This window comes from Papio anubis, chromosome 18 (assembly GCF_008728515.1).
Source record: "Papio anubis isolate 15944 chromosome 18, Panubis1.0, whole genome shotgun sequence".
NCBI lineage: Eukaryota > Metazoa > Chordata > Mammalia > Primates > Cercopithecidae > Papio > Papio anubis.
Genome location: NC_044993.1, coordinates 48,111,665 through 48,133,002, shown reverse-complemented (window position 1 = coordinate 48,133,002; position 21,338 = coordinate 48,111,665). Strand labels below are relative to the sequence as shown.

General features: G+C 53.3%; 2 protein-coding genes across 5 annotated transcripts in view; one reads left to right on the top strand and one right to left on the bottom strand.

Annotated features, from left to right (window-relative positions):
* IL21R (interleukin 21 receptor) overlaps positions 1–8,312 on the top strand; it is a 48,736-nt gene extending 40,424 nt beyond the window's left edge. For all 3 annotated transcript variants that reach the window (XM_003916706.5, XM_009196198.4, XM_021931848.2), the window contains 5 exons: positions 1,126–1,280; positions 2,716–2,893; positions 3,353–3,452; positions 4,190–4,271; positions 6,715–8,312. In XM_003916706.5, coding sequence (XP_003916755.2) covers positions 1,126–1,280; positions 2,716–2,893; positions 3,353–3,452; positions 4,190–4,271; positions 6,715–7,464 — 1,265 coding nt within the window. In that variant the 3' untranslated portion in view covers positions 7,465–8,312. The remainder of the gene's footprint in view (positions 1–1,125; positions 1,281–2,715; positions 2,894–3,352; positions 3,453–4,189; positions 4,272–6,714) is intronic.
* Positions 8,313–18,945: 10,633 nt separating this feature from the next.
* Positions 18,946–21,338, bottom strand: part of GTF3C1 (general transcription factor IIIC subunit 1) — an 86,940-nt gene continuing 84,547 nt past the window's right edge. The window contains exons 36-37 of one of the 2 annotated variants that reach the window (XM_009196199.4): positions 20,907–21,099; positions 18,946–19,892 (exon numbers count right to left, since the gene is read on the bottom strand). In XM_009196199.4, coding sequence (XP_009194463.1) covers positions 19,680–19,892; positions 20,907–21,099 — 406 coding nt within the window. In that variant the 3' untranslated portion in view covers positions 18,946–19,679. The remainder of the gene's footprint in view (positions 19,893–20,906; positions 21,100–21,338) is intronic. The other variant, XM_003916708.5, reaches the window with a different exon arrangement.

Genomic DNA, 21,338 nt, shown 5'->3' with positions numbered 1-21,338 from the left:
GTTTGAGACCAGCCTGGGCAAACATAGTGAGACCCCGTTTCTACAAAATAAACAAAAATTAGCCAGGTGTGGTAGCACCCACCTGTAGTCCCAGCTACTTGGGAGGCTGAGGTGGGAGGATGGCTTGAGCCCAGGAGGTTGAGGCTACAGGGGAGCTATGATCGCACCACTGCACTCCAGCTTGGGCAACACAGTGAAATCCTGTCTCTAGGGGGAAAAAACCCTTGGAGATTTCACACGATAATTCCAGGGGTCTCCCATTTCCCATTCTGCATCTTATATTGAAACTTGCCCTTCAGTACGTAGAAAGCAGGGTTTCGGATTTCATGTGTGTGTGCATGCATGTGTGTGCACGTGTGCATGTGTGTGTGCATGCACATGTGTGTGCGTGTGTGTTGCAAGTGTGGGCATGTGTGTGGGTGTGCATGTGCACGTGTGTATGCGTGTGCATGTGTGTTTCCCTAGAAAACTTAGAAAAGCTGACCACCCTGTGCTGCTGGAGCCATTCACTTTTAACTCTTTTATTTCTTTTTTCGTTCTTTCTTTCTTTTCTTTTTGAGACAGAGTCTCTCTGTGTTGCCCAGGCTGGAGTGCAGTGGCGTGATCTTGGCTCACTGCAAACTCCGCCTCCCAGGTTCACGCCATTCTCCTGCCTCAGCCTCCTGAGTAGCTGGGACTACAGGCGCCGCCACCACACCCCGCTAATTTTTGTATTTTCAGTAGAGACAGGGTTTCACCGCGTTAGCCAGGATGGTCTCGATCTCCTGACCTTGTGATCTACCCACCTCAGCCTCCCAAAGTGCTGGGATTACAGGCATGAGCCACCGCGCCCGGCCGGACTCTTTTATTTCTTCACAGTCCCTAAAGCTGCTTCATCCCTCTCTGTGACCTGCCCGCCCCTGAGTTTGCAACCCTAATCTCTCAGGTCCCAGATGGATAAACTGAAGCCCAGAGTCGGTAGTACTTTGCCCAAAGTCACTCAGGGTTGTTTGTCTTCATCTCCTCCATGATGGGTGAGGCACGGTGGCCGGGGTGGGGGCAGGCAGGACTCCTTCCCATCATCAAATCCTTTTCACCCACAGCAAAATCTCACCCCATTTTCTTTTCCTGGGTTTTCCCACCAAGTCAAGCCGGCTCCCCCTTTCAACGTGACTGTGACCTTCTCAGGACAGTATAATATCTCCTGGCGCTCAGATTACGAAGACCCTGCCTTCTACATGCTGAAGGGCAAGCTTCAGTATGAGCTGCAGTACAGAAACCGGGGAGACCCCTGGGCTGTGGTGAGGAATGTGGGGGGATCAGTGCAGCTTTGTGGGAGGGGAGGGGAGAGGAGGGAGTGCAAGGGCATCCGGGTGGGAGAGACGGGCGAGTATCATCATTCATGGCCAAGAACAGAGACCAAGGGTGCGAGCATTCCCTTACAGCGGTCCCTCCTCCTCCCCTCACTTCTCCCCAAGGTAGGAGACCCCTGAATAATCTGTCCTGCCCAAACCTGTCTCCTTGGCTGTCAGCATGCCAAAGAGATTGTCCCTTCCCCAGACTCCACCCCAGGTCTAGTGTACTCACAATAGAAGAAGTTTCAGAAACGGGGCAATCTGGAAGCTTCCCAATTGCTTAGAATGGCCATAGTTGGAGAGTTTCAGAAGTATCAATGATTAAGAAGGTCCAGCCAGGTGCAGTGGCTCATGCCTGTAATCCCAGCAATTTGGAAGGCTGAGGCGGGTGGATCTCTTGAGGTCAGGAGTTCGAGACCAGCCTGGGCAACATGGTAAAACTCCATTTCTACTAAAAATACAAAAATTAGCCAGGCATGGTGACATGTACCTGTAACCCCAGCTATTCTGGAGGCTTAAGCAGGAGAATCGCTTGAATCCAGGAAGCGGAGGTTGCAGTGAGCTGGGATCACGCCACTGTACTCTAGCCTGGGCAACAGAGCAAGACTCGATCTCAAAAAATAAAAATAAATAAAAAAATGTCCAGTGTTAGAGGCCCATTGTTTCAAACATGAAGGCTTTGAGAGATGTCCTTCCAGCCCACTATTTAGAATAGTCACAAGTGAGACTCTGTCTCTCAAAAATAAAAATAGTAATAATGATAGAACAGTCACAGCTGAAGAGTCCTAGAATTGTCCATCCTTTGGAATGGCCCCAGCTGGAGATGGCCATGAGTGCCATACTTTAGAAGTCCCCAGTGGAAGACTTCCAGAGGTATCCATTGCTAAGATGTCTGTAGTTAAAAGAGTTCCAGAAACGCCCACTATTGGGAATGTCAGTATGTCAACTCTTGGAATTCTTCAACAGTTGAGGACATTCTCAACTGATGTACTGAGACTTATATCGATACATCAGTTGAGAATGTCCTCAACTGTTGAAGAATTCCAAAAGTATGCATTGCCTGGAGTGCCGTCAGACCATTCCCACTCCTGAGATATGCGCAGTCCTGCAGGGAGAGTCCACTGCCAGGACTGTGAGTGGCTGAATTGGATCAAAGAGAAATCAAACAGAGCATCCTATCACATGCAAGGGCCAGGCAGTGCTGGCAAGTCTATGCTCCCCATGCCTGAGTCCAGCTACTCAGGCATAGGCTTGATTCTTGTGGGAAGAGAAGAGACACTCAGGCCCTTTGATGGAAGCTGGGAAAAGAGGTGGCTCTGCTGGAGGCGGGGGCTGGCCTGGTTTAACCCTGACCTGGTGCATCCTTTCCTTGTACTGGCAGAGTCCGAGGAGAAAGCTGATCTCAGTGGACTCAAGAAGTGTCTCCCTCCTCCCCCTGGAGTTCCGCAAAGACTCGAGCTATGAGCTGCAGGTGCGGGCAGGGCCCATGCCTGGCTCTTCCTACCAGGGGACCTGGAGTGAGTGGAGTGACCCGGTCATCTTTCAGACCCAGTCAGAGGGTAGGTGTGAAGCTGGGATGGACACCCCACTCCTGGTACGATATCTTGTCCTGGTCTAGCCACCCTAAGCCCTGAGCTTCCTGGCACAGCTGGGAGGTATTCAGTTGTTCATCCTCAGATGTAGCCCTTCAATGACATTTCTAGAGCCCCTGCTGGCCAGGCCCTGTGTTGGCTGCCAGCTGCTTCTTCTGTTAGGCATTTGATCCCCCTAACTCTGAAGTGGGAATCAGCCCTGTTTTTCAGATGAGATAACTGAGGCTCAGATAAATGAAGTTACTTGCCTGGGGTGAGGAATGAGAACAAGATTTGAACCCAGATCCATCTCACTTCAAGACACTAGAAGTAGCAGCCTCTCCCACCCCCTTCTACTCTACCCCAGACCCATTTCCCACCATGCCTACCCCATGTGGCCTCTGGTAGAGTTGGTGCCATTTAACCCTTTCTTTGCTTCCTTCCCAGAGTTAAAGGAAGGCTGGAACCCTCACCTGCTGCTTCTCCTCCTGCTTGTCATAGTCTTCATTCCTGCCTTCTGGAGCCTGAAGACCCACCCAATGTGGAGGTGAGGCCAGGGGATCAGGAAGGCAGGAAGGTGGTCGGCATGGGCCACTGCCCATCTATGACCCACCCAGGGTTGGAGAACATGCCTATCAGCATGGTAACAATGACGACGGTGGAATAATAACCAACTCACAGCCACAGTGTGCTGGACACTGTGGAGGGCACTCCCTTCACCCCCATGGCAGCCCTATGAGCATGAGACACTTCAGTTGCCCTTATTTTATAAATGAGGAAACCGAGGCATGGAAAGGTCAAGGAATTTGTCCAAAGTCACACAGCTCCTAAGTGGAGAAATTGGGATTGAAACTCTGTGTCCTTAAACAGAGACCTCAGCTGTGGTCTTGTCCAGTGGGTTTTAAGTTTTGAGGCTCAAGGGGCATCAGGGGCCACTAGGTGGTGGTGAAGAGGTGGCTGTAATACTCCACACCTCTGCAATGGCCTCTGTGCGCACCCCTGGTTGCCGATGAAGAAGTTGAAGCTTAGAAGGGGCAACATTTGCCCAGCACACAACAGGCATCCAAGAACATAATCTAAATATCCCTTCAGGAGCCTGTGATGGAGACTTGCTGCTCCCATTTTACAGATGGGGAAACCAAGCGCCAGGGAAGGAGGGAGGCGCCTGGGCTGTGTCTTGTGATGCTTGGAAGTTCCTGTAGGATGAAGCTGGGGAGCGTCCGAATGGGAGGCCAGGCTGCCGTCTGGTGATGTCAGGGTCCTCACCCCTCTCTGCCCCCTCAGGCTATGGAAGAAGATATGGGCCGTCCCCAGCCCCGAGCAGTTCTTCGTGCCCCTGTACAAGGGCTGCAGCGGAGACTTCAAGGTGAGCTCCCCACCCTGTGACGAGCTCCTCTGAGCCCCTCCTCCTCTTCAGGAGCCTCACCTCTCCTCACTCCAGGCTCCCCAGCCTTACCCCACAGGCCTAGAGCATCCAGGTCTCAGCCATGCCACAAGCCAGGCCTCAGTTTCCCAACGTGCAAAGTGTAGACATTCTTGTAGTGCAGAATTGGCAGAAGAATTAAACAAGATTTGACCAGGTGTAGTGGCTCACGTCTGCAATCCCAACAGTTTGGGAGGCCAAAGCAGGTGGACTGTTTGAGGCCAGGAGTTCCAGAACAGCCTGGGCAACACAGGGAGACCCCCACCACCACTCCACCTCCCCATCTCTACCAAAACTTTTAAAATCATTCAAGCGAGGTGGTGCCCGCCTGTAGTCCCAGCTACTCAGGAGGCTGAGGCAGGAGAATTGTTCACACGCTGCAGTGAGCTATGATCACACCACTGCACTCCGGCCTGGCCAACAGACAGAGACCCTATCTAAAAAAAAAAAAAATCAAAAAGAAAGAGTAAACAAAATAATGCAGAATTGACCCAGCCCAAGGAGCCAGACTGGGAGAGGGGGTGAGGCTGGTGGTCTTTTGAGTCACAGATTGCCCCCGTGGTCTTTTCTTAGGTGCCCTTAACCTGGGTTGGAGAGGGAGTGGGTTCTGGGAAGGGTCTGGCCCCAACGTTTGCCAAGCCTCCAACTCGCCACCTCCCGCCAGCACCCACAGGTTGTCTGTGCCCATTTACAGCCCTGTCACCCACCCTGCAGCAGTGGGAGGGGCTGCCGCAGAGAGGATGTGGTGACAGAGGTGGGAGGGGCAGCCCCACCTGCTGCAGCTGAGCCTGAAAGTCAGACTGTGCAGACCTAGAGCATTGATTGAGCTCCTGCTGTCTGCCTGGCGCTGCACTGGACACCTTTCCTGCCTCACTCATTCTCATATTCATAGCAGCCCCTGCGGAGCGGATGTTCTACTGCCCCCAGGGCACCCATGAGGAGGCCAAAGCTCAGAGTGGGCAGAGAGGAACCTGGACTCTCACCCACATAAGACCCACCCTTTCCTCTTCCCTAAAGCTTAAATATCACATTTATTTTGGGTTGATTTTTACCAATACTCCTATAGCACTTGCCATATACCAGGCAGTCCCCTAGGAGCATCACAAACAGTGACTCATTTAACTCTCACGATGACTCTATGGATGGGTGCTATTATTAGGTCCATTTTACAGATGAGGAAACTGAGGCACCGAGAGGGTAAGTAATTGGCTTAAGGGCACACAGCTGAGAAGTGACTTTAAATCAGTGGTGGTAGTCACATCACAGTTCTGAGATGAGTTTTTGAGGAAGATGAGCTCAAAACAGGGAGATTCCCATTCTCTGGGATTTTCCTTGCCAATTGCATGAGGATTCTGGTGTCATGAGTGGGAGTCTGGACAGGGAAGGGAAGGGGAGGGTCCTTCAAGTTTAAGGGCCACCGCCTCAGCCAGCATCACTCACGTCCTTTATCCTCAAAGTATACAAAGGCCTTTCCAAGTGGCTTTTCACTGATCCACTCCACTCATTCATTTTATTAATAGACATTTATTGAGCACCTACTGTGTGCTAGGTACTGGGGCTACAACCATGGACAGAAGAGACAGGACTTATGCCCGGGGGCCAAGTTTCTGTCTGGTGGTGACACATAAACCAGGAGAGTGCTAGGTTTCAAGAAGCATCAAGGAGGAGGGAAAGCAGGAGGTGGCTCAGGGGTACCTCAGACGTCAGGCCCTCCTGCCCCCATGTCTCCTTGACTCAGGAATCTTGGCCCCTGCTTGGGCTATGGGACCACCAGTTGGCTGAGTGATCACACTACTAAGGGTAGCAACTCCCTTCTACAAGTAGGGAAACTGAGGCGCAGAGTAGGAAGGGGACACCAGTGGGGCCCCCACTAGGGTAGGAGCACATCGCGGTCCTGATTCCTCGCTCTCTCTCTGTCTCTCAGTGTCTTTGTCTATCTTCACGTCTCTGTCTTTCTCTCTCGATGTCTCTTTGTCTTGTCTCTGTGTCTGTGTCTGTCCTTCTGTCTGTTTAAACCCTCACCTTGGCTGGGCGCGGTGGCTCACACCTATAATCCCAGCACTTTCAGAGGCTGAGGCGGGTGGATCACCTGAAGGCAGTTCAAGACCAGTCTGGCCAACATGGTGAAACCCCATCTCTATTAAAAATACAAAAATTAGCCGGGTGTGGTGACAGGCGCCTGTAGTCCCAGCTACTTGGGAGGTTTAGGCAGGAGAATCACTTGAACCTGGGAGGCAGAGGTTGCAGTGAGCCAAGATGGTACCACTGCACTCCAACCTGGGCGACAGAGCCAAACTGTCTCAAAAGAATAAAAGTAAAAAAATAAATAAACCCTCACCTTACCCTCATCCCGTGCTAAGACTCTCTCTCTTTTTCTCTTTCACAGAAGTGGGTGGGTGCTCCCTTCACTGGCTCCAGGCTGGAGTTGGGACCCTGGAGCCCAGAAGTGCCCTCAGCCCTGGAGGTGTACAGCTGCCACCCACCACAGAGCCCGGCCAAGAGGCTGCAGCTCACGGAGCTACAAGAACCAACAGAGCTGGTGGAGTCTGACGGCGTGTCCAAGCCCAGCTTCTGGGCGACGGCCCAGAACTCAGGAGGCTCAGCTTACAGTGAGGAGAGGGACCGGCCGTACGGCGTGGTGTCCATCGATACAGTGACTGTGCTAGATGCAGAGGGGCCATGCACCTGGCCCTGCAGCTGTGAGGATGACGGCTACCCAGCCCTGGACCTGGACGCTGGCCTGGAGCCCAGCCCAGGCCTAGATGATCCACTCTTGGGCGCGGGAACCACAGTCCTCTCCTGTGGCTGTGTCTCAGCTGGCAGCCCTGGGCTAGGAGGACCCCTGGGAAGCCTCCTGGACAGACTAAAGCCACCCCTTGCAGATGGGGAGGACTGGGCTGGGGGACTGCCCTGGGGTGGCCGGTCGCCCGGAGGGGTCTCAGAGAGTGAGGCGGGCTCACCCCCGGCTGGCCTGGATATGGACACGTTTGACAGTGGCTTCGTGGGCTCTGACTGCAGCAGCCCTGTGGAGTGTGACTTCACCACCCCCGGGGACGAAGGGCCCCCCCGGAGCTACCTCCGCCAGTGGGTGGTCATTCCCCCACCACTTTCGAGCCCTGGACCCCAGGCCAGCTAGTGAGGCTGACTGGCTGTCCAGAGCTGGCCAGGCCACTGGGCCCTGAGCCAGAGACAAGGCCACTTGAGCTATGATGTGAAGACACCTGTAGCCTTTGGTCTCCTGGATGGGCCTTTGAGCCTGATGTTTACAGTGTGTGTGTGTGTGTGTGTGCGCGCGCCTGCACGTGCATATGCGTGTGTGTGTGTGCATATGCGTGTGTGTGTGCATATGCGTGTGTGTGTGCATATGCGTGCGTGAGTGTGTGTGTGTCTTAGGTGCGCAGTGGCACGTCCACCTGTGTGTGTGATTGCATGTGCCTGTGGGCCTGGAATAATGCCTGTGGTACTCCATACATTCACCTGCCCTGTACATATCTGGGCCCACGGAGCTCACCCATGTGCACGAGTGTGCACAGCAAACATGTCTGTGGTCAACAGATGACAACAGTCATTTTCCCTTCTAGGGTCTTGTGTTGCAAGCTGGTCCACAGTACCTCTGGGGCTTTGTGGGATCAGGGCATTGTGTGACAGAGGCCGAGTCCAGTCCTCCAGCTTCTGCCTCCAGGAGCTGCAAGAAGTCCACGTTGTTCCTTATCACCTGCCAGCAGGAAGGGAAAGGGGATGGAGTGAGCCCACAGTGACCCCGGGAATGGGAAGATTTGGGGTGGCCCATGGATGAAGGTCTGAATACCGACTCTGATACCTTCTGGCTGTGCTACCTGAGCCAAGTCGCTGCCCCTCTCTGGTCTAGATTTTCCTTGTCCGGACAATGGGGAAGGCATGACCCACCTGGGGAAAATTGGCAATGTCACCCATGTACAGTACACAGCCCAGAGCAGACCCTCAATAAACGTCAGCTTCCTTCCTTCTGTGGCCAGAGCCGAGGCGGGCGGGGGTGAGAACATCAATCGTCAGTGACAGCCTGGGTGCCTGAGGGGCCATCCCACTTGCAGAGGGCCACTCAGGGGGTTTCCAGGCTTAAAATCAGTCTGTTTCGTCTTGTGGAAACAGCTCCCCACCAACAAAGATTTCTTTTTCTAACTTCTGCTACTAAGTTTTAAAAAATTCCCTTTATGCGCTCAAGAGATATTTGTTAAACACCAATTACATAGCAGGCCAAGGCTCATGGGACCCTTCCCCTGTGGCATTCATGGAGGGAGGGTGCAGGCCAGAACCATGCAGTGTGCTCCAGTCACACGTCCTGCTGGGCCCCCCACCCCGCCCCAGTTCAGTCCTGCATCTTATTTGTTCAACCTGGGTAACTGAAGGGAGGTCAAGTTTTTTGTCACTGATTTGAGACAGAGTCTCACTCTTGTCGCCCAGGCTGGAGTGCAGTGGTGCAATCTCGGCTCACTGCAAACTCTGTCTCCCCGGTTCAAGCGATTCTCCTTCGTCAGCCCCCGGGTAGCTGGAATTACAGGCACCCACCACTACACCTGCTAATTTTTGTATTTTTAAAAGAGCTGGGGCCACCCTGGCCCGGGCCCGTCTTCCCCAAAGGTCAGACTGCAGGCTGCAGGGCCGCGCTGGAGGAGCCGGCTCTGGCTCTCTCATGCTTTTGGAGCAGGGTTGCGTTGGAACTCAGCAGAAGTCGGTCCTGCTGAAAGCTCCTTCATTTCTCATCTGTGAAATGGGGTGGTTGGGAGAGGTAGCTGACAGAATGCATGAGAGTCCTTGGTGCCTGGCAGGAGGCTGAAGGTTTTAGAACACTGATGGTTATAAGAGTGGGACTGTGAGCCTGGGATCCAGGGGTGTGAGACTTGGATGGGAGCACAGGAGTAGAAGCACAGCTTCTTCAAGGCGGGGCAGCCCTCAGCACCCCTGCACCTGCACCCTAGGGACTCTTGGGTCCAGATGTGCTGTGGTTTTCACACCTTCTTGGGGGCAACAGGTTCCAGGAGCCACCTGCAGGTGTCACCTGAGCCACAGGCTCCCAGGAAACCAGCGCAGCTCTCCTGCACCCGGAGCTTGCTGGGTGGGGGAGGGGAACACAGATGGCTGGGGAGGGCCTGACTGAGGCCAGACTGGGGGGCTCTGGACTGGGGCAGATGAAGTTTCTCAGGATCCCACCTTTGAAGGGAACTCAGTCCATAAACACAGAGGAGCAAAGTTGGAGGCCAGGCGCAGTGGCTCACACCTGTGATCCCAGCACTTTGGGAGGCCAAGGCAGGTGGATCACTTGAGGCCAGGAGTCCAAGACCAGCCTGGGCAACATAGCAAGGCCCCATCTCTACAAAAATTATTATTTTTTAAAAAAATTAGTCGGGCGTGGTGGTGCTTGCCTGTAGTCCCAGCTGCTCAGAACGCTAAGGTGGGAGGATCGCTGGAGCCCAGGAGTTTGAGGCTGCAGTGAGCTGTGTGATTGCACCGTTGCACTCCAGCCTGGGTCACAGATCAAGACCCTGTCTCTTAAAAATAAAAGTTGGAGACAAGAGCTGGCTCATCACCTGAAAGGACGGATTAGTAGGTAGGAGGGTGGGTGGAGGATGGTTGAATGTGTGGATGGATAGGAGGATGGTATTAAGTTGGTGCAAAAGTCTTTGCTATTACTCTTAATGGCTTTAATAAAGAACTTGAAGGAAGAACGGTTGGTTGGATAGACAGAGATAAACGCATACTGGAAACAAAGTAAAGATAAAACACAAGTCATACCAGGCCAGCAACTCTGTCTATTTTGTTCACTTTGTCTATGTCTTATTTGTTCATCCTGGATAACTGAAGGGAGGTCAAGTTTTTTGTCATTGATTTGTCAGAGAACCTGTTGAAGTGTGAATTAAGAAGCTAAGAAAATATTTCTTAGCAACATTTTCTTTTTCTTTTTTTTTTCTTTTGAGACAGAGTCTCACTCTTGTCGCCCAGGCTGGAGTGCAGTGGTGCAATCTCGGCTCACTGCAAACTCTGTCTCCCCGGTTCAAGCGATTCTCCTTCTTTAGTCTCAGCCTGGCACATAGTAGGCACTCAATAAAGCCTGATTTGTAGCATTTGCTTATTTCCATGGTGTAATTTAATGCTCCTGATTTGAGTCTAAACACAGAGTTGGGAAGAGATATGCACAGTCCGCTCTCTTGGCTGGTATGAGTGAGGCCCAGCTCACTTACCGATGGTAGCCCAAAGAGAACATCAAGAGGAGCAGGGGGCTTCAGGGAGGAGGTGGTGTTGGTTGGACTTTGAAAAATGAATAGGAGGCTGGGAGTGGTGGCTCATGACTGTAATCCTAGCACTTTGGGAGGCCGAGGTGGGCAGACCATTTAAGGTCAGGAGTTCGACACCAGCCTGGGCAACATGGTGAAACCCAGTCTCTACTAAAAATACAAAAATTAGCTGGGTGTGGTGGCGCATGCCTGTAATCCCAGCTACTCAGGAGGCTGAGGCAGGAGAATCTGGAAGACGGAGGTTGCAGCGAGCAGAGATTGCACCACTGTACTCTAGCCTGGGTGACAGAGTGAGACTACATCTCAAAAAAAAAAAAAAAAAAGAAAAGAAAAAAGAAAAATGAATAGGAGTTTTAGATGTACCAGCTATTTGGGGCAGAGGGAAGAGCCTGGACAAAGGCCTGGAGGTATTGACCAAGGGTCAGGAGCAAGTGGGACGGGTGGCTCCTTGCCCTCCAAAGACTAGGCCAGAATTGCTGACAAGCCTCACTTAAGAGGAAGGAGGACCAATAGCAACATCACTTTGTCAGCTGCCACATTCCTCACCTTGCAAGCTCTGAGGGGCAGAGTCATCCATTTGACAGATGAAATGAAGGCACACCTCAGGCTGGTCACCTGCCTGAGGTCACACACTGAATGAGTGGTCAGAGTTGGAACCAGAACTCTGGGCTCCTGATGCCAAGTTCAGCTCTTTTTCACCTTGCCCTGCTGGAAAGTACCTAGATTAAGAGGTGAGGAAGGTTTAGCAGACCCCTGTGGGTGCCCATTGCATCTGCCTGTGCAGCAGTTTGGAGACATGGCCGACCCCAGATCTGCGAGTGGCTACGTGACCCAGGCCTGCCCAATAGGACATGTACTATCCCCCTGGCAATAGTACAGTTTAAGGACAGACATAACCTAGCTGGTCCATACTCTCTTTCTGCTTGGATTACTAAGCTGTAAGGAGGGTACTGGGAGGGGCAGCTAGAAACACACAAGAAAGCAGAGCTGAGAGATGGAGACATAGTCCCAGTAACAGCTCTTGAGATCCTGGATCCAGCCATGCCTGAAACCATGTTTCTCCTGGACTGTTTAGATACATGAGTATGTAAGTCATTACGCTATTCACCAAATATTTCCAGCTTTTGGCCTTCGGGGCACATGGCAGGGTTGTACCTCCTGACCCTCTGTAGCCAGATGGGGCCATGTGACTGGCTGGGACTGGGCAGTTGTGAGCAGAAGTGATAAGTCTCACTTCTGGGCAGAGCATTTTTCAGATGGCTGCCACTCCCCCTAGGGGGTTTTTCCTCGCTGTCACAGAGACGGATGATGATGGTGACTGCTCCATCTGCCTGGGCACCTGGGCCCTTGAGTGAGGAGATACAGACTGAAGTTTCAGTTCACCTGTGATAGACGTGTGTCGTGAGCAAGAAATCAATCCTTTGTTGTTCTAAGATGGGGTTGTTTCCTACCACAGCGTAATCCTGCCTACCCTAGTTGAATCAGTGAGTTGATAAGTTTCCTTTTTATGCTTAAGCTGGTTTGAGGTGGGTTTCTGTCCCTTGCAGCAGAAAGTGTTCTAGCATTATTCTGATATTATCCCCACAGTAAGGACTCTGCTTCCAATCTAAGGAAGGACCCTGTATTAGTCCTTGTGTCACTATAAAGAACTACCAGGCTGGGCTGGGATCACGCCTATAATCCCACCACTTTGGGAGGCCGAGGCAGGCGGATTCCTTGAGGCCAGGAGTTCAAGACCAGCCTGGCCAACATGGCAAAACCCCGTCTCTACTAAAAATACAAAAATTAGTCCGGCATGGTGGCACATGCCTGTAATTCCAGCTACTCAGGAGGCTGAGACACGAGGATCGCTTGAATCTGGGAGGCAGAGGTTGCAGTGAGCTGAGATGTGAGTGACAGAGAGATCCTGTCTCAAAAAATAAAAGTAAAAAAGAGAAATATCAGGGACTAGGTAATTTACAAAGAAGCTCAATTGGCTCACAGTTCTGCAGGCTGTGCAGGAAGCATGGCACCAGCATTTATTCTGGGTGAGGCCTCAGGCAGCTTCCAATCATAGCGGAAGGTGAAGGGGGAGCCTGTGTGTCACCTGGCAAGATCTGGAGGAAGACAGCAAAGTGGGAGGTCCCAGACTCTTTTAAACAACCAGATCGCCGGGCATGGTGGCTCACGTGTGTAATCCCAGCACTTTGGGAGGCCGAGGTGGGCGGATCACCTGAGGTCAGGAGATTGAGACCAGCCTGAGCAAAATGGTGAAACCCCATCTCTACTAAAAAAAAATACAAAAATCAGCCGGGCTTGGTGGTGTGTGCCTGTAGTCCCAGCTGCTTGGGAGGCTGAGACAGGACAATTGTTTGAACCCAGGAGGCAGAGGTTACAGTGAGCCGAGTTCCCACCACTGAACTCCAGCCCGGGCAACATAGCAAGACTTCATCTCAAAAAAAACCCAGATCTCCCATGAAGTGACTGAGTGAGAACTCACTCATCACCAAGGGGATGGTGCTAAGCTGTTCAGGAGGGGTCTGCCTCCACGATCCAATCACCTCCCCACAGGCCTCACCTCCAACATTGAGAATCACAGTTCAACATGAGATTTGGAGGGGACAAACAGCCAAACCACATCACCCTGTTCAAAGGCCCCAGAAGACCAGGCTCTAGCACCTCTCATGAATGACCTAGGGCAAGTCATTTGCTGTCACCGAGCCTCAGTTTTCACTTTTATAAAGTAGAGGTTAGGAATAAGTCTCTCGGCTTGCTCTGTGAATGAAAAGAGAGGGTGGAACAATCCCTTATTAGATGTCGGTTGTCTTTTTTTTTTTGTTCGTTTGTTTTGTTATTTGGTTTTTAGACAGAGTCTCACACTGTTACCCAGGCTGCAGTACAATAGCGCAATGTCGGCTCGTTGAAAACTCCACCTCCCAGGTTCAAGCAATTCTCCTGCTTCAGCCTCCTGAGTAGCTGGGATTACAGGCACCTGCCACCGCACTCGGCTAATTTTTGTATTTTTAGTAGAGACGGGGTTTCACCATGTTGGTCAGGCTGGTCTCGTACTCCTGACCTGAAGTGATCCACCCTCCTCAGCCTCCCAAAGTGCTGGGATTGCAGGCGTGAACCACCGCGCCCGGCCAGAGGTGCGCTGTCTTTCTATCATCACCTTGAGCTAGGCTCCAGGTCAGAGGAGAGGGCTGTGGCCCCCGCCCTTCCCAGTCTCCTTCCCAGAGAGTTCATAAATGCTTCCCTCCAGAGGCCTTGAAGCTTTCATTGCTCTCTGCTGGGATTCAAAGAACACATAACCCCAGCTCTCCAACCATCGACAGTTCCTGCGAGATCTCAGTCTGGGATGCTGTCTGGGGGTCCTAGGTGCTTTAACGACGGAAGGAGACAGAGGGAAGTGAAGGCCCAGAAAAAGGCAGTGATTTGCCTGGAGTCCATCATGCCCTGCCCCATTCCTGAGCTCCTTTTGGCCCCCCTGCTGGAGGTGAAAGCCCCTTCCTCCCTCCTATCTGGGGATGTTGTTTGCCTCGGTCCGGCTGCTGGCCCCATGGTATGGCACAGCCCTGCACAGCCCGCCCAGCCCCAGGTGCACCAGCAGAACCCAGGATGGGGACTTCTGGTGGAAGATGGAGCAGTGAGCACATGCACTTCCCCTCCCGGGAGCCCATTCCACTGACAGTAAAGGAAGCGGGCACTTCCTTTAAACTCTCGACAGGGAAGAACAAGGAGAGGACTCATCTGCCGTCAGGAAACACCCACGCATTCATGCAAGATGAGAGGATGGAGTCAAGTGTGCTCGGACGTCACCTTCTCCACATTGGGTTGGGCCCTTTATTCAAAGTGCAACACCCCACTGCCTGGTTTTGTTTTTTCCATCACACTTATTATATCCTCTTATACATCTGTGTTATTTATCCATCATATTTACTGTCTACCCCACTAGAGCAGGGATCTGTCTCTGCTGGGTCTCAGAGCCTAGAATAGTGCCTGGTAAAGAGCAGGTGTTCAAAAACATTGAATGAGTGAATGAATGAATGAATCAATCAATGGTAGAGCAGTGACTGGCAAAGCAGTATGCAGAGAGGAGGGAACCATCTGCCCCAGACCTAGAAAGGGCATGGAATGAGGTGTGCAGATGAAACAGGCCGCGTCGTGGGGAGTCTGTAATCAGAGCCAAGAGCCCTTCCTTTATTGCTCAGACCATGGGGCAATCATAGGTCTTCCCCCTGTGTCTAAGGGTGACAAACGTGAAGGTTTTTCTTTCAAAAATCGATGGCCCCAGGCCAGGCACAGTGGCTCACGCCTGTAATCCCAGCACTTTGGGAGGCCGAGGTAGGTGAATCATCAGAGGTCAGGAGTTCAAGACCTGCCTGGCCAACATGGCGAAACCCCGTCTCTACTAAAAATACAAAAAGTAGCTGGGCATGGTGGTGGGTGCCTGTAGTCCCAGCTACTCTGGAGGCTGAGGCAGGAGAATCACTTGAACCCAGGAGCCGGAGGTTGCAGTGAGCAGAGATCGCACCACTGCACTCCAGCCTGGGCAACAGAGTGAAACCCTGTCTCAAAGAAAAAAAAAATTGATGACCCCAGGTAAGAAACCCTTTCATCCTACTCTTTAGGGAGTCTCCCAGCACAATGCTGGCTCCCCCATCACCCTAAAACAAATCCCATCCCTGGAAGGCAGTGTGATGGGGAGGTCCCCGAGGCTGGCAGACTGGGAATAGCAGCAGATCCGCTTTCCAGCCTCCAGCCCTGTGGACATGATTTTACCTCCTGTGCCTCAGCTTCCTCATCTATGAAATGGGTATACCGATCAGGCAGACGTCTTAGGGCTGTTGTGGCGTCAAGTTAATGTGTGTAATGTGCCCAGAACAGTGTCTGGCATCTGGCAGGTGCTCAGGAAATCTTGTTGCTAGGATATCATCAATTGTATGGGTAAGTCATGCCCTGCCCCAGTCAGCTCTCACTGGCCTCGCCCTGGTGCCTCTATGGACCAAGAGCACCAGACATTTGGAAACCAAGACGAAGTAATGGGAAACAGAGACGCTTGGGCGGCTGCTGCCACCTGCTGGTAAGCACTGCAATCTGCAGATGTCGGCTGAAGGCAGTGCCGTCGCGCTCTGCTGTCCGGGGGAAAAGGGACACACAAGTGTATCTGCCTGGCGCTTATACAGGGGACCCTGGACAATCGTCACAGCAGCCCTCTGCGGCAGACAACATGGGCGATGAAGACGGGGTGAAGCGGCAGGGGTTTGTTTAATTCAACAAAGTTTGGCTTCTACCCTTTGGGTGGATGGGCCTACATTGGGCAGTGGAGGTAAGGAGGGAGACTCCACACACGCACGTACATGCACACTCACACACACAAATGCCCCCACACACATGCATACACAGCATGCATGTGCACAGATACACACATTCGCGACTTCAAAACGTTTGTGGAGCCCGGGCGCGGTGGCTCACACCACCAACATGGAGAAACCCCGTCTCTACTGAAAATACAAAATTAGCCGGACATGGTCGCACATGCCTGTAATCCCAGCGACTCGGAATCTGAGGCAGGAGAGTCGCTTGAACCCAGGAGGCGGAGGTTGCAGTGAGCCGAGATCACGCAGTTGCACTCCTGCCTGGGCGACAAGAGTGAAAACCTGTCTCAAAAAAAAAAGAAAAAAAAAGTTGGTGGAAAATGGAATTCAAAGATTAAAAATAAGAGACAAATTTTCTTTCTCAACATAAGTTCCATCAAGGTCAAGACACTTTGGTGGGCGATGAGACCAGCCACTCAGCCCCTCCCTGAAAAACTGAGGGTCCTGGGAATGTCACCATGGCAATGCCATCTTTTTTACATTATTAACTGAAGAAAGGTGCCCTTTAAAGATTTTTTCTTTTTCTTTTAAGATTAGGAAACAAAAAGTCAGAAGGAGCCATATCAGGACTGTAAGGTGAGTGCCTCATGATTTCCCATGGAAACGCTTGCAAAATTGCCCTTGTTTGATGAGGAGGGAGCAGGGGCATTGCTGCAGTGGAGGACTCTCTGGTGAAGCTTTCCTGGGTGGTTGTCCACTAAAGCTTTGGCTGCTTCCTCAAAACACTCCCATAATAGGGCATGCTGATGTGGATGTGCCAGGGGGTCGCTGAGTTAGCCGTGCTGAGGGCGTGTTTTATGTCACGTAGCATCACAGGCCTGGGCTTCCCAGGGCGTGCACAGACAGATATGGATGGAAATGGGAAGAAGGAAAGTGGGAGGGGCCCTGAAGGGGAGGGGCCTTGAAGGAGAGGGGCCCAGAGGCTTTACCCAGATTTGAAATGTTGTATTTAAGAGAATACATTCATGTATTTGCTTATCTAAGAAAAAGAGAAAAGAATTAAGAGTGAGGAGGGCAAGACTGTGGGGTACAGGGAAGCTGGGGACACAAAGCCGTGGTGTCCAGGCCTCGTGCGAGTGCCCATCTGGGCTTTGCGTTCCCTGCCCTCTCTGCAGGAGACCTGGAGCCACCACCTAGCACTGTTGTGTCAGCCGCAAAGGGGCCAGAGAACCATTTTTGCCCCTTCATAGGTTTTGTTTGGTAGTTAGTGCTTAATGTTTCTTCCAAATTTGCATTCCTTCACAGCCTGGGCATACACATTTTAGTTTTCCACAGTTGCTATTACTCCCTAGTATTTAACCCAAGGCCCTTTTCCTCTCATTTATTACCTGCCTGGCCCCTGAAGGCATCTCAGCTCACAACTACTGGTCAATGCTGTGGTTTCTGGAGACTTCTGTGCAGAGAGCTGCCTTGGAAGGATGGATGGATGGGTGGATGGGCAGATGGGTGGGTGGATGGATGGATGGATGGACAGATGAATGAATGGATGGGTAGGTGGATGGATGGATGGACAGAGGAATGGGTGGATGGGTAGGTGGGTGGATGGATGGGAAGATGAGTGGATGGGTAGGTGGGTGGATAGATGGGCGAATGGATGGGTGGATGGGTGGATGGATGGATGGATGGATGGATGGATGGATGGATGGATGGATGGATGGGTAGGTGGACAGTTGGGTGGATGGATGGACAGATGAATGGATGGGTAGATAGGTAGGTAGATGGATGGATAGATGGTGGTGGAGGGGCGGATGGTGGAGGGAAGGAATGGAATGGGCAGTGGAATGGAACAGAAGCCCCATCTCACCATCTGAGAGCAGTCCCCACCATCCCTGTGTCTCATCTTCCAACACACGCCCACTCTCTCCATCATCTGGGAGGCACAGGCGAAGAAGGGAACCTGCCGAACCCACTATGCACTTGCACCCGGTGCTCTTCAGCTCACCTTGCCTCCCTCGAGGGAGACACTCTTCCCCGCTTTCACACAACAAAACTAAGGCTCTGAAATATGAATGCAGGGGTTGGTTTTTTAGAAACATTTACCGGATTCCCAAACCTTTCTTCCACCACACCACACATTCCCAAACACATTCCCATTTGTACAGCATTTTATATATGAAGCAGACCACATCCGCTACTCTACTTGATTGCCTCAAAAAATCCCATAGAACACTATTGTTTCTACACTTGAAACTTTAAAGAGAAAAAAAATGGACACTAAGACCTGACCAGGCTTGGCAGTGCAGGGACTCTCTCAGGACCCTGACTCCCAAGTCCCTGCCTTCATCCCTCCCCACCCAGAAGTGTGGCCTAGAGTGACCAGGGCATCCCTCGCAGAGGGAGGATGGAGACATAGGGTTGGAAGGTGGGTCAGGTCAGGGGTCCTAAGGGTACACGTTCCCCAGAGGGGACACTTTTCTAGGTGAGAGAAGCTGCAGGTGGGTGTGAGACACAGCTGGCCAGCGCGGGGCCCGTCCCACCTAGAGGGAGCGGCCTCTGCTCTGCACTCTGACTGCCACAGGCAGGAAGCTAAGTCCATTGTTACTGGAACTTTCCATTTTAAGAGAAGACATCTGAATTTTTTTAAAAAAAATTTGAACTCTACATTTTAAAACTGTTGGCAACTAACTTAAAACAATGTAACAATGTGAGCTCAAGAGAACTTCAGGTGTCAGACCCATCCGCAGGCCCTGCCGCCGGCACCAGCTGCACTGAGCCGAGCTGATCATGGGCCTGGCACTGGGCTGGGAGCTGCTCTGTGGGGATGGGCCTAGGACCAGCTGAGAAGGCGGCGAGGGAGCCGCCTGTGCCCCTCTCCATCCTGGAGGCCATGTCTCACCGCTGGCTGGGGCCAGGCAGGGCTGCCGAGCTTAGGATCAGGGCCTCCCTCTTCCTTTGGTTTCAATGGGAACAGCCATTCCAGGTTGTTGTGCAGCCAAAGTAGGGAGTCCCCTAGGGGAATCACTGATTCTTTAGGAAACACACAAAACAGAATGCATTTTACTTCCCTTTAATCAAAAAATAAATAAATACACTCCACAGGGACTTTTTTTTTTAATGAGGAAAAAAGGTGAAAGAACAAAATAAACCAAACAAAACCCAAACCTCCAGGGACTCTTCATTTCCGGCCCGCAGGGAGTCACCAGCCAGGCCGAGGGACACGGACAGCCAGCCCAGCTGGGGCCTGCCAGGTGACTCGCAAGGTTGGAAAGGGAGCTGCTCTGCTCTGGGTCGTTCAGTCCCAGCCAGGGGTTGGAATGTCCTGCCTGCCGAGGGGCCACAGTCCCCGTGGGGACCCCCCGGCAGCAGCGCACACCGATCCCTATGCTGCAAGGCATATCCCACAAGGCCCTTCCTCTTGGTGGCGCTTAGGCACTCAAGGAGCCAGGAGATCCTGCCAAGATGGCTGGAGTCTGGAATGTGAGGTGTGCACAGGCGGGGCGAACTACGGAGACCCAGAGACAAGAAGCACCAACTCCCGGTGTGATGAGGCCAGTTCCCAAGGGGTAGGCCCAGAAAAGCCTGGGGGGCAGGCAGGTGGGGGAGCCCCTTTCCAGAATTCCAGGACAGTGGGAAATGTGTCGGGCTGTGACTCTGGCCAGAGCACCTGTCCCCTGCTGCAGGAGGCTCGGCAGACCCAAGGCCGGGGCACAGTGGTGTCTGCCGAGCATCAGGCAGGAGTGGTGTGGCAGGTGGTGGCTGGGAGGGAGGGAACGCCCACAGGGGTCCTAGAGGTGGATCCACTTGTTCCAGTTGACCTCGTGGGGGAACACACGGCCCAGCCGGAGGGTACAGTCCAAGGTGGGCTCATAGAAGGCCATGGGGCTCTCGTCCAGGCTGGAGGGCGCCTCCACCTCTTCCACCACGGGTGTGGAGAAGAGCGAGACGGCCCTCGGCTTTCTCAGCCAGCGCTTCCGGATGCAGCCGAGGGACTCCAGGCCCTGGAGACACCAGACACACCGGTTACAGCGGCACTACCCTCGCCTGCTTGATTTATTCTTCAAGCATTTAGGGAATGCTCTCTCTGTACGAGGAAGCCACTTCCCAGAGCAGGGGGCACCTGAACTGGGCATGAGTCAAGTGGGGATGTACCAGGAGGGTTCAGGCAAAGGCCCTGGTGGGAGAGGCAGCAGCCTGAGTAGCATGTGTACAGCGCGGGCCGGAGCCACCACACTGAATCTCATGTGTGGAGGAGAGGCCTGCAGCAGGGGCTGCATCCCAGCGTCCTGTGAGCCAAGACTGGCTTCCAGGTGGGGCTCCGTTTGGCTCGCAGGGAATCTGACACTGAACTTCAAGCTCCTAGCTGCTGGAGGAGCTAGAGGCCCAGAAGAGCCTGGGGGGCAGGCAGGTGGGGGAGCCCCTCTTTCCAGAGTTCCAGGACAGTGCGAAACGTGTCGGGCTGTGACTCTGGCCAGAGCACCTGTCCTCTGCTGCAGGAGGCTCGGCAGACCCAAGGCCGGGGCACAGTGGCGTCTGCCGAGCATCAGGCAGGAGTGGTGTGGCAGGTGGTGGCTGGGAGGGAGGGAACGCGCACAGGGGTCCTAGAGGTGGATCCACTTGTTCCAGTTGACTTCGTGGGGGAACACACGGCCCCAGGCGCACTGGGCCAACGGAGCACAGGGCAACTGTCAGCTGAGCAGGAGGCAGCCGCACCAGGGGGCAGCTGCTTGACCCATGGGGCCCTGCGGACTCATGAGTTAGTGACCCCCCGGCACAGAGAAAGCATCAGAGACAAGCACCGGGCACCCCCTCTTCCAGCCTGGCCAGCAGCATGGAGCTGGTGAAGGACACCGAGGGACGGCCTGAGAGGCAAGAGCCCAGGACAAGCTGGGGGAGGGGGTGCAGGCAAGCAGTATGGTGGTTCCGCATGCAGACTGGGGCCTGAACATCACGGCCGGGCCATTGAGAGCACCCAGCCGCCCCCACCCCCTGCTGAGCCTGGGAAGGCCCCATACCTGGAGCAGCTCCAGCACGGCGACGGGCTGCAGGACCCCCTGGTAGTGGCGCAGCAGGCAGTTCTCGGGGATGCCAGGCCTGGTCATGATGTGGTACAGCATGGCCTCCATCATACCCTTGCATACGGGCAGGTTCAGGTGGCCATCCACGACACGCCATGGCCGGCCGATGAAGCAGATGCTCTCACAGTCCCTGCAGGGGGAGGGCTTGGCATCAGGGCTTGGCGGGGGCAGGAGGGCAGCTCGTTCAGACAGAACACTGAGGCTCAGGGGTGTCCTGGGCCTGGCCCAGGTCATAGGGCTGAGACCAGCCACCACCTCTTGTTCTCTGCTCTCCAAACTCCCCGCTTCTCTCCTGTCTGGACAGAGGGGCCCTTGACCGCCAGCTGGGTGGAACCATGACGTGGGGTCCTGCTCAGATACAGCTGTAAC